The sequence below is a fragment of the Oncorhynchus tshawytscha genome, linkage group LG24 (genome assembly GCF_018296145.1).
Source record: "Oncorhynchus tshawytscha isolate Ot180627B linkage group LG24, Otsh_v2.0, whole genome shotgun sequence".
Taxonomy (NCBI): domain Eukaryota; kingdom Metazoa; phylum Chordata; class Actinopteri; order Salmoniformes; family Salmonidae; genus Oncorhynchus; species Oncorhynchus tshawytscha.
The window spans coordinates 13,792,317-13,805,196 of NC_056452.1; the positions used below are offsets into that span (position 1 = coordinate 13,792,317).

The 12,880-nt window shown below is 44.3% G+C and overlaps 1 protein-coding gene across 1 annotated transcript in view; it reads right to left on the reverse strand.

Annotated features, from left to right (window-relative positions):
* Nucleotides 1-574: 574 nt before the first annotated feature.
* dnah3 (dynein axonemal heavy chain 3) overlaps nt 575-12,880 on the reverse strand; it is a 48,059-nt gene continuing 35,753 nt past the window's right edge. The window contains exons 49-61 of the mRNA XM_042305212.1: nt 12,437-12,653; nt 11,582-11,764; nt 11,161-11,359; nt 8,330-10,471; nt 7,844-8,069; nt 7,423-7,667; nt 7,011-7,127; nt 6,458-6,615; nt 5,623-5,790; nt 4,326-4,468; nt 3,065-3,269; nt 2,744-2,881; nt 575-2,671 (exon numbers count right to left, since the gene is read on the reverse strand). Of these exons, the coding sequence (XP_042161146.1) occupies nt 2,318-2,671; nt 2,744-2,881; nt 3,065-3,269; nt 4,326-4,468; nt 5,623-5,790; nt 6,458-6,615; nt 7,011-7,127; nt 7,423-7,667; nt 7,844-8,069; nt 8,330-10,471; nt 11,161-11,359; nt 11,582-11,764; nt 12,437-12,653 (4,495 nt within the window). The 3' untranslated portion in view covers nt 575-2,317. The remainder of the gene's footprint in view (nt 2,672-2,743; nt 2,882-3,064; nt 3,270-4,325; nt 4,469-5,622; nt 5,791-6,457; nt 6,616-7,010; nt 7,128-7,422; nt 7,668-7,843; nt 8,070-8,329; nt 10,472-11,160; nt 11,360-11,581; nt 11,765-12,436; nt 12,654-12,880) is intronic.

Consider the following 12,880-nt stretch of genomic DNA (forward strand, 5'->3'; position numbering starts at 1 on the left):
GGGTTTAAACACTGTTTCTCATGCTTGTTCAATGAACCATAAACAATTAATGAACACGCACCTCTGGAACGGTCATTAAGACACTAACAGCTTACAGATGGAGGAGGCCTTTCTACTGACTGGAAAAACACCAAAAGAAAGATGCCCAGGTTCCATGCTCATCTGCGGGAACATGCCTTAGGCATGCTGCAAGGAGGCATGAGGACTGCAGATGTGGTCAGCGCAATAAATTGCAATGTCAGTACTGTGAGACGCCTAAGACAGCGCTACAGGGAGGCAGGATGGACAGCTGATCGTCCTTGCAGTGGCAGACCACGTTTAAAAACACCTGCCAAGTTTTCAGCTGTGTTAACATAATTGCAAAAGGGTTTTCTAATGATCAATTAGCCTTTTAAAATGATAAACTTGGATTAGCTAACACAACGTGTCATTGGAACACAGGAGTGATGGTTGCTGATAATGGGCCTCTGTAGGCCTATGTAGATATTCCATTAAAAAAATACCCACTTCCAGCTACAATAGTAATTTACAACATTAACAATGTCTACACTGTATTTCTGATCAATTTGATGTTATTTTAATTTTTGCTTTTCTTTCAAAAACAAGGACATTTCTAAGTGACCCCAAACTTTTGAACGGTAGTGTATTTTCTTTTTAATTGCTCAAAATAATTGCCCAAACGACTGGATGTACAAAACATTATGACATCCATGACTGACCAGGTGAAAGCTATCATCCCTTATTGATGGAATTCTGTGGAAATCTTCCTTTGGAATAAGCCAATGCTTGGACAATAATTACATAACCAATAATCAACCAAGTTATACTATAGCTGTCTCTCTCTCCCCTTTCAAACTTTCATTGTCAATTAATTTGAAAGGCAACATTATTTTAACATTATGCTATAATGTAGCATAGTCCTACTTTCAGATGGCCTAGGTTTTTAATAAAACATTTTAGGAAAGGAGAAATGAGATGTGTTTGTGTCTGAGGTGCGCTGGTGGGTTTGATTGATGAGTCCTTTTAGGGTGTGTGTGTTCGCTAATTCTCACTATGTCCATTCAGAAAGTTTCCTAAAGTATCCCATCTTGACTCAATCTCTTGTTAATATGAGAGGAGGGACAAATAATAGAACTGAAATGGCAACCTGGTCTCAGAGCATTTCTTATTATTCTGCATATAAATCCGAGACACTCCATTTATTAAGTATGTTATGTTTGGTACGGTTTCATAAGACAGATGGTTAAGACAAAAATGAAAGGAGGGTGTTTGGTCAGTGTGGATGGGTGGGTATATAGCGCAAACGTCTAGCAACCCAAAGGTTGCGAGTTCGAATTTCATCACGGACGACTTCAGAATTTTAGCTAATTAGCAACTACTTGCAACTTTGTAACTACTTAGCATGTTAAGTAACCCTTCTACCTTACCCCTAAACTTAACCCTAACCCTAGCTAACATTAGCCACCTAGCTAGAATTCGTAACGTATTAAACGTTTTGAAAATTCGTAACGTATTGTACATTTAGCAAATTCATAACATAATATGAATTGTAATTCGTAACATATCATATGAAATGGGTAATGGACAACCACAAATGAATGCCTACCATACAAAATGTAACATATACTAAATAGAGTGTCTCGGATTTACATACAGAATAATACAAAATGCTCTGAGACCAGGTTGCAACAAGCACAACAAATTGTTAAAAAGTAAGCAATTTCATGATGATCAGCATATGTGCGAGCAATGACGACAGGTGCCAGTTTTGCGTTTCTTTCCTCTCATTAATGGGATGCAACTGAAGCAAACGTTGCTCGATTGACTAATATTTGACGTATCATCATTTCACTCTCATTATGGAGTCGTCTCTAGCCAATTTGAACAACATGATCTTGCATTGACACTGGTTCTCACCAGGGAATTACCTCAGCAGGTCGTAACAGTTTTGTTTGTTGCTGTTCTTAAAATTCAAATTCTATATTGTGCCAAATTTGCCCCATCCATAACATTGTCATGGAAAATATTAATGTAGTTTCCAACAACCAACCAGCAACTGTGCTGTAAATCTGGCTGCATATTGAACATTGAGAGGCCAGTCTCTTTGGCAATGACAAGGAGTGTCAAGGAGTGGAATGTTAGCTAAAGAGACTGGTACACAGGCTATATGACAGCCTGTGCAATCTTTAAAAATATCAAGAAATCGAGTTGAAAATATCCAGCAAACAAATCTGCCTTTTAATAGCGATTTAAAAGGAGTGAGTTGGTTGTCTGTCTCTCATATCTAACATCCTGTAAGATGTCTGCAGAGCTATGCCTAGTCATCCAGCTGGCACAGACAGGCCACCCCGCGGTTGATCCAATGTTTCTGTGGCCGGTCGGAGGGAAGCTCGATAGGCATTACGTAGTTGGTGGAGTGGCCCGTGGTGGACAGGGTTCCGCGCCGGGCACTGGTCTTGTACACGGGACACACATAGATGTTCTCATGCAGGAACTTTGACATCTCCCCTGGCCTGAGCCAGATGATGGGCAGGGGGTCGAAGAGGATCTTGGGGAGGGACTCTCCTATGACCATCTTCTCCCGGTCCCAGCGTGCCCCTTCCAGGAAGAACCCCTTCACGTAGGCCCCATCATCTGGCTTGTACTCCATGTGGGTCTCTTGCTTGGTCACCTGATAGAGACAGGGAAGTCATGCCATGCATTCACTGGACACAAAGATGAGGTTTACATTGTACTCCCTTACCTCAAATTCAAAGCCGATGAAGTCGATGGGGATGGTATACTTTCGGGCAAAATTCTGAGATACTCCCGTGAGGAAGGACTGAGTAAAGTAGAACCCAGAGAGCCAAAAGACTGGTGGTGGCCCATTGTTGATCCAGTCCTGTCAAACACACAGCCCAACTCCCATGCATCAGTATTTGTGTCTATCAGAAGTATCAGTTTCACAGGAAACAAAATCCCTGTCCTCCAAATAACTTTAATTGAACATACAAACACATTTGAATGTGTATTGTTGGGGGTTGAGCAGCTCAGTACCCTCACTCTCTTGGCGATCATAACTGACCTGTAGAAACTTTAACCTGGCGAGGAGGTCGGACACGTAGCTGCCCAGAGGCTTCAGAGACGGGTAGGACTTGGCCGACCACATGGTCGGCACCTTGCCCACCACCATACTGTTGAAGACGTTCTCCAGCTCAGAAGACATCACCACCTGACCCTTGAGTGCCTTTCCAATGTTTATCAGACTGATGCGTACCACCTGAGTTAACCTGAGTGGGTCAAAGCATCATTATCAGCATGTTATGAACACATAATTGCTAATCCCAAATTCCCCATAGCCAAAAAGGCCTGTAATGATTGTGTAGTAATGACAGTCTGTACACAGAGTACAAATCAACTGCTTATAGTGGTCATTAAATGTGGGACTAGTGTTGTAAAACTACCGGTAATTTACCAAATCTATGGCAAAGTTGGTAATTTATACTTAAATAACTTGTAGTGGATAAACCATATGGTTCAAGAGAAAATAGCTTAATTAATGAAAAAAGCATCTAATCAACAATGAAACTCTACCAACAATAGACTTTTTTTCACAACTGCCACCAGTTTGGCGCCACAATATTTACAACAAAGACTAATTGACATAATAAAATAAGTAAACGTGTATAAAAATGTAAAGGATATTTCATACTGAAACCCTTTTATTAAACACCAATGTTATTGACTGATTTGATGGGATATATTTAGGATAATGTTTAACAGCTTTGTCATTCTATTTTAAAATCTTATTTTATAGATATTACATGTGATGAAAATTCCTTGTAGATAATAGGCAGAAAATACTGCACATCCAAAACCGATTAGTGAAAGTGCTGGAGGCAAAATGCAAAACTGGAAAAACAGGGGGAAAAAAGTCTCTGCACACTTCCAGTCAGATGCCCATTTATTTTAATAGAGGCTGAGCTTTCGGTCAGTCGACCTTCATCAGAGCATATCTCCACAAACAATAGTGAGACAGATAAGGCCACACAGAGGGCCAGAGATAATTACAGACACCTGTGATAATCTGAAGTATCCAAAAAGGCCACTAGTTGTAAACGTGATAAAGTCTATAAAATCATTGAACAATACCAGTAATATACCCTCCCTTTGCAACCCTATGTGGGACACAAAACATTTTACTTTGCTTTTAATCAATTGACCATAAGACTCCAATCACCATGGCCAAATGTAGACTAAGTATTTTATGAGTGCATTCATTGTGTCCGTTTGAAACGCTACACTGTCTGACCCCCTGTTTCTTTATTCCAGATCATGATATTTACCTGTTGAAGCGGATCAGTTCCTGTCTCAGCACAGTGTTCATGGACTCCTCATACATCACTGGGTATTTGTTAATCACCATCTGGATGTCAAAGTCTGCTGGCAGCTTGGACAGGATGTCTTCCGCAAGCTCATCAACCACTTCCTGTAGTAATCAAAGAGATCTAACTACCATAATAAATTCAAAACAATTGAAGCTTTTGTACAGAGCTGACATATCAGGGCTTGTTCTGAGGCATCACAACTTCTTATCCACATAAAGTGCCGGTCTGTGAGAATGTACAGGTTTTGATCACACAGAGAAGTGTCCAGTAGCGGTGAATATTTTCCCTGTATTTTACACATGTTCCATCCGGAGAATAAATCAATTTTCTCCTAGGTAGTAAAAAAATGGAAGTGTCGTTAAAAAGCGTTATAAAGCATATAAATAAGCCTCTCTCTGGATTTGATTAGAGCTTTGATTGAAAAAATAAACCAGCCCTGATGCTACCTGAGACTGATGAGATACATTAAATCCACTTTATTTTTTTAAGGAGAGAGGCCAGCAGAGCACAGGTGCGTGCGTATTGCGCAAGAGACATAAGTTAGAAGCTTATTATGCATAACCCATCATTAATTAGCTGAATATAAGGCTAATACTGCATTGAATGTATTACCTGAAAGAGGTAGGCTAGGACATCTATATATAGGGCTATATATCAACCTAGAACAGGATGATCTATTTTGGATGCGATTTGAATGGAGTTGATGGAGGCAGAGAAAGACTGCGTGAGATTGCTCGCACTTGTATTGATTTAAAGCCACGATATTCAAGTGTTATGCTGTTTTAAAACTCTGCAGCTTCAATTTTTAAAAAACTCATCTTTACAATTAAGAAATAAGGTGACCCCCGAAACCCAGGTGGAGATTGGTAAATTAGATGCGCATTCGGTCTTTATATTTCTGTATTACAGGCTTTGCTGCAGCAAATGCAGGTTTACCTGTCACAGGAAAATGACCATGATGACATGATAAGTCTACATGTATTGTGAACTGTGCTCCATACTGAGATGGGCTGTCTGTCCCCACCCTGAGCGTTGGTGATTCATCATGCAGAGGCCATAGAGAAGCCAGATTTAGACTTTGCATATAATTTAACAGTTCCATTTCACGCCATGCTGTTCATGTAAATAATTTATAATTTACCGGTTTCTCAGTTATTTATCCTGGGAAAAGGGAGTGGTTTTGGACAGTAAATCCCGGTAAATCTCAGTAACCGGGTTCCCGCCATTCAACCCTAGTGTCCACTGTCCAACTAACCTGAGGGGATTTAGCCCCGCCTCCAGTCTGCCTGGGAAGTGTCAGCAGCACTCCATCCAGCAGCTGATTGGTCTCCTGGTTGTCCTTGGTGATGTCAGCATTGCTGTGGAGTCCAAACACGCCAGGTTCCGCCGCGATGGGTAGGTTGCGGATGTAATCAACATAGGTCTTGAAAAGACAAACAGTACAAATTCGTTCAAATCCAATAAAATTTTACTTGTCACATGCTTCGTAAACAACAGGTGCGGACTAACAGTGAAATGCTCATTTACAGGCCCTTCCCAACAATGCAGAGAGAAAGAAGATAGAGAAATAATAGAAAAGTAAAACACTTAATAATAAAAGTAATAGATACACAATGAGTAACTATAACGTGGCTATATACAAGGGGTACCAGTACCGAGTCGATGTGCAGGGGTACGAAGTATTTGAAATAATATGTACATATAACTAGGAATAAAGTGACAGTAAACAGTAGCAGCATCGTATGTGAAGAGCAAAAAGGGTCAATGCGGATAGTTCAGGTAGCTATTTGTTGAACTATTTCACAAATTATTTAGCAGTCTAAATGCCAATTTATGCTTGACCTGGCAATGTGGTCCAGAGGCTCCAGACAGAGGGTGTGACAAAATCTAAGCAGATACCAGGAGACTGCCCCTAACCACAGATCTAGGATCAGATCACTCTACCCCCAATGCACTTCCTGACCCCTGAATCATTAAGGCGACAACAAATATCTGAACCTTAAGGGCAACTCTATAAAAATATCATTGTCTATGGATATGACAGTCCGCCATCTTGTATGATAAAGATATGATGGAGGTGACAGTAGTACCTGGTACGGTCCGTGAGGGGGGATATAGTACATGTCTCCCTCACATACGTGGTAGCCCTCCTGCTCTATCAGCTCCCTGCTGTAGAAGATGGACAGGAGAGACACCAGCAGACGCCTGTCCTTGTCGTCCGTCACCCTGCCACCGTAGTTACACTCACCTGAAAGTGAGAGAAAGGGAGAGAGGGAAATGTGTCTGTCTTCCACTAGTTCAGATTAGTAAACCCTCCTATGCTCTGATACAAACAGAGAATGAACCTCTTTTATTGCTATGCGATACAGTCTCTCTCTCCCTCTATACCAATCCACACAGCTGTGTCTGTGAGAGCCTCACCAGTTAGGTAGGAGAGGGCCTCCAGAGGAATCTCCTCATACTCATCCACACAGCTGTGTCTGTGAGAGCCTCACCAGTTAGGTAGGAGAGGGCCTCCAGAGGAATCTCCTCATACTCATCCACACAGCTGTGTCTGTGAGAGCCTCACTAGTTAGGTAGGAGAGGGCCTCCAGAGGAATCTCCTCATACTCATCCACACAGCTGTGTCTGTGAGAGCCTCACCAGTTAGGTAGGAGAGGGCCTCCAGAGGAATCTCCTCGTACTCATCCAGGAACATCTGGATCTGCGTCATACTGATCCTCAGGTCAGACTCATTGAACTCATACGGGATATTCCAACCTTGGGGTGAAATGCAAAAAAAAAAAAAAACAATGACAAGATTTGACCCTTTAACTCAAGTTATAAGAGAGGATATTCAATGCGGTGACATTATTCGTTCGTCATGACGTATACTGGAGGAAAATGTGTTTCCCCAGAGAGAGAGAGAGAAGGAACAAGAAAGGTATTGGATGAGGGAAAACACCAAAATACAATTTCAGTGACTGGAAGGGACTGAGAAGGGGAGAACATTTTGTTTTAAGAAAAAAGGGGTAAAAAGAAAGACAAGAGAATCATAGAAGAGTGTTAGTCTCACCTAGAGGTCCGAAGGTCCTCCTCTCCTGCACCAGAGCATGAAAAAAGCAGAGACCAAACAGCAGCTTCTGCCACGCCTCCTGTTTCTTGGAGCTGTTGAAGAAGGCGGGGTCAGAGATGGGGTCGCTGACGTAGGAGCGGAACAGGTTGGCCCTCATCCCCTTGGGCGGCTCGTTGGTCATCTTCACCCCGTTCTGCAGGATGCTGACTGGGAACTTGTCAGACGGGTAACTGGTCAACCACAACCTGTGGAGTTAACAATGATAGCGTTAGTTTTCTTTGTTGCTCTTGGTTTTATTTGTAGGCAATACAAATGTATAGGATCATAAGCAACCAGAGTATTACAACCAGGGTATTACAAATCAACTGCCTGGCCAATGGCTATAATAGATAAAAACTCCCCCTGCCCTGCAACGGCTAACCTAAAGGTGGGGTTGGTGTTTTCGGGGGTGATGCCCTCCTCACAGATCCTCTCCAGGGCGGGCATCCAGCTGGTGCACAGATGACAGTTCTGTAGCACCACCCAGGTGCCATCCTTGATGGCAGCATTGATCATCAGGGCTGCGATGGGCCCCTGGCCCTGGCCCAGGGAGATGGTCTGGGTTTTACTGCCCCCCATTTCAAGGTCATCAGCAAACTTTAGCAGACCTGGAGACCAAAGGAACATTTAAGTACTGGTATGAACCTTTGAGCACTCAAAAATCCAATCAGATGTGACCTCTTTAATGCAGATGTATAACAGATGTATGTAAAGTTGGTTAAAGACTAGTTTAGTTTCTTATTATTTCTGAATAATTTCTTGATGCATCATAATTCAATAAGTTAAGTGAGCAGGACACAAAAAACCCAAATAAATAGTTAAAGCACAGAATACAGCTCAAAAGTCACAGGTATCTCTAATGAATTACCCGCAGTGGGATCAGATCCTGGAGAGAGCACAAAGATGAGAGGAGAGCAGCAGTTGGAGTCGTTGTAACTCCCGGCCAGGTCGAAGGTCGGGGGCTCAATGTAGCTGCGCCCCATGTTGTCCACAATGAACTCTTGCACCGCCGGAACCAGCTTATCCGGCCTGAAGCAGCGCAGCACCACCATGCGATGCATCCCCACCAGCATCCTCCAGCTGTCAGGCAGCTGCTCCTCGTGAGGCTTCCCTGAATCGTAGATCTTCTTCCACTTGGGAATGTTGTCTCGGACGTGCTCGAAGAGACCTTCTAAGTTTGGCAGCTTGGATGCTCTTACGATTTCTGACCAGGACTTGTCGGAGAGCCACTCAGGAGCGGGGTTGGGGTCGGGGTTGTCCAGAGTAATGCCACCGGTGAGGAGGAAGCGCCAGATGGTGTCGTCCACCTGGCCCTTGCCTTGCATGATGCCCACAGTGAGGAGCAAGGAGAAGAGCAGCTTGTCCTTCTCGAAGAGCGATCGGCACACGTTGTTATAGATGCTGATGGTGAAATGCTCCACAATGTTCTCGATGCGGGTGGCCAGGTCGTCGCTCTTCAAGCTCTGGGCGATGGACTGCAGGTAGAGGTTGATGAACCAGGTGAGCGAGTACTGGTACATGGGCTCTATGTTGGCCAGCTCCGAGATGCAGAAGAACAGGATGGACGAGTGCTCGGCCACAGGCCGGTAGCCCATGCGAGTGTCGTCAATCTCCTTCTCTGTGACACTAGCAATCTTCTGCTTCTCAGAGATCTCCTCGGACAGCACCTTGGAGGAAGACAGGACCTTGATGGCTGTTTCGTCTTCTAGGATGTTACCCTCTGAGGAAGACAGGATTTTGAGGATTTTATCCTCAATCTCCTTCAGCTGCTTGTTGTTGGCGGCACTCTCCAGGATCAGCTGGTTCTTCTTCTCTTCTAGTTCTGGTTTCTCCTTGGCGGCCATAATGCCCAGAAGCTGGTCCTCCAAACCCAGTGGGGTGATCATGAAGTTGAGCAGGCAGACTTTAACCGCCACCTCAGGGAGGTAGTGAGGGCTTCTCAGGCTGGTGGTCATGTAGAAGAGGAAGTCTTTGGAGTACTCCACAATGTTCTCTCCTAGTTTCATGTACTCTACACCTTGTTGTCTGAAGGTCTGTTTCAGCAGTACCGGTTCCAGTACTGCATCAAGTTCTTCTCCAACGTTCTCCAGCAAAACAGGGGTGCCGAACGAGATGGAGTTCTCCAGTGTTCTCACATAGTTGCCGTCTGACAGCTTGATGACGGCCAGCTTGTTGGCCTTCTCCATGTTCTTGATCCACTTGTTGGCCTGGCCCTGCGGGTCGATCATGAGGGGCCAGCGGCGTGAGTTGGACACGATAATGCCGTTGTCAGTGGAGAAGGAGTCGACGGGCAGGCCGGCAATCTGCCATGCCCGGATGGACACCTGGTTGCCAAGGGTGTTGCTGAGGGTGAAGTCCTCGGAGCATGGCACCTTCTTGGCCTGGCAGAGCAGATGCCACTCCCGCTGGCACTCCACACGGTAGTCCACGGTGAAGGCCCCCAGGTAGGACACAGTGCCGGAGGAGAGGAGCACGTCGCCTGTCAGGTTGGTGTACCTGATCCCCAGCAGCCGGGCAGCCTCCGTCCACCTGTCCTTCTCCCCACCCAGCCCTCCAATCAGCTGCTCTGCCCTGATCAACTTCTGGGAGCACAGCTCAATGTTTTCTTCCAGGTCTTTCTTTTTGTTGCACATGGCCTCAAACGTGTCGTTCAGGTCCTGGAGCTTGTCCACCACCTCCTTCAGCTCAGCTCTCTTCACTGACAGCATCTGCATCTGCACCCCAAGCTCGTCCTCAGCCTCCTTCAGCTTCTCTATCTTGGGGGCCACCACTTTGGACACACGCTCGTACACCTCCATGGCCCGCACCCACTTACAAAGGCCCTCACAGGCAGAGGAGACGTTCTTGATGATGGAGGGCTGGAACTCGGGGTTGTCGATGAATTTGTCGCGGATCTTCTTGATGTTGGCGGCAGCGATATTGTCTTTGTCATAGGCTTTGAGGTTCTCCAGGAACTTCATGTCTCCCAGGAGCTTTTTGGAGGGGCCCCAGAAGTCCTCAATCATCTTACCTGTAACACAAATAATCAAACATAGAAAAAATACATAATTAAGCCCATGTTCTTTCAAACATATTTACAGAAAAGTATCTGCTTTCATGCTTTCATCTGTGTAATTTAATATTACATAAATTATCAGTTTGATGATAAACATTTAAACTAGGGCCCATACAGTACATTAAAAAAAAATATATATTTTTAATTTTTTTAATTTTACCCCTTTTTCTCCCCAATTTCGTGGTGCCCAATTGTTTTTAGTAGCTACTATCTTGTCTCATCGCTACAACTCCCGTACGGGCTCGGTAGAGACGAAGGTTGAAAGTCATGCGTCCTCTGTTACACAACCCAACCAAGCAGCACTGCTTCTTAACACAGCGCACATCCAACCCGGAAGCCAGCCGCACCAATGTGTCGGAGGAAACACAGTGCACCTGGCAACCTTGGTTAGCGTGCACTGCGCCCGGCCCGCCACAGGAGTCGCTGCTGCGCGATGAGACAAGGATATCCCTACCGGCCAAGCCCTCCCTAACCCGGACGACGCTAGGCCAATTGTGCGTCGCCCCATGGACCTCCCGGTCACGGCCGGTTGCGACAGAGCCTGGGCGCGAACCCAGGGTCTCTGGTGGCACAGCTGGCGCTGAGTACATTACAATTTGATAAAACAATATTAGTGTCTCCTTTACAATGCAATGAGTGCTTACCTGAGCCACCAGGATCGGGCTTCCTCTCTGGCTTGATGCCTTTCATGATGCAGATGGACTCCATGACCAGTTTGACCAGACCTGGAGGGTTTGACATGGACTTCACCACTGTGATGTCTGAGGGTTTCAGGGTGTCCAGAGCTGACAGGGCAGCCTCAAGGGCAGGCATGGCCTCCGCCAGGTCACCCTCACACTCATCCTGAACACAAACAGCAGGCAGTCACTCACTTTTAATATAGAAACTACTGTCATATGTCAACATTTTCATCCTTGCTGGCGGTTCTAATATTACAGATACCAAGCTAATTGTAATTTGAATGTGCAGCGCCAAATATGTAATTTACAGTATATCGTCTTTATAATTCTAGTGTGAGTCGATCTGAATGATACAAGGTGTTGTAAAGTGACAGTGTAGACATACCTTTATAGCTTTGGCTGCTGCAGCCGCGTCGTTGGCAACCTTCTCGTCTGCCAACACCAGCTCTTTCTTAGCATCCACCACTACTGTCTCCTTCTCAATGTTGACCATCATCTTATCTGTCTCAGCTGATGTCTGGATCAGCTCTGGCTGCAGGGCGGTCAGCTCCTCCTGCATTATTGATACCTGTGGAGCCAACATGGAGTGGAGTCATTCAGATGGAAGGGCCAGAGTGTTTAAGGCTTTTAACATAATTTTTGTCAATTTAGGGACTTTACAATGTGAGTTTTTGCTCTTTGTATTGATTAATTAGGCTTTATTGTATGTTAAAGGGTTAAAGTTGCAATATGTAACTTATTCACATAGAAATGTGAGTTATAGATCTGCAATTCTCATTAAAAGCAAGTCTAAGAAGCGATATCTGTTCTATGTGTGTTATTTCTATGCTTCCATTCCTAAGTTTTGTTTAAACATATTTTACTTTCGGTTTTGTACACCAGCTCCAAACAGCTGAAGATTTTTGTTATGGAATTTTTTGTTATGGAAAATACATTTCACAGTGTTTAGATGGTACAATGATTCTCTACTCTATACTATAATGATTCTCTACTCTATACTTGTTTTGTCACATAAACAGAAATTCACATTTTAGCAACAATGAAATGGTGGACCAATTTCTGCACAGTGCATCTTTAAGAAGGGACACCGAGGCCTCATAATTCCCACAATGGGGATTGTTCTGCCAATCACATGTCAAAATAGGCCATAGTTATCTGTTAACTCTGTACCAAAGCATTGTAACTCAGCAAATAGAAATGGGCCTTATGTAAGTAGACTTAGTTGACTAAACTATCCTACCTGAGATGCAGCAAAGTACAGTTTCTCCAGACCCACAATGTAGCGGTTTCTCTGAGTGTCCACCTCACTCCTCTTGGAGTTGAGCAGGACCTTGTATGTGAGAATGAGCTCCAGGTAGGATGTGGGCGTCACATAGTTGTGTCTCCTGAGTTGAGAGAAGTACCTCTCGGACAAACCTCCCACGCTCTCCTGGAAGGTTTTACACATCTCCACCACACTGAGAGACACACAAATCACTGACTTGGTAAAACAAATCCATGAAATGGATGTCACAATAAATTGACAAGAAGGGTCAAGCTCATATACATTTCCATCAAGTGTGTGGTCATCAATTTGGAGAAAGCTGAAGAGAAATTGAATATTAAGTACCTAGTCTGTTGACTATTAGCTAGTCCAGTAGCCTACCATAGATTACTAGCAGCCTAGCAGCTAATAGCTATTTAA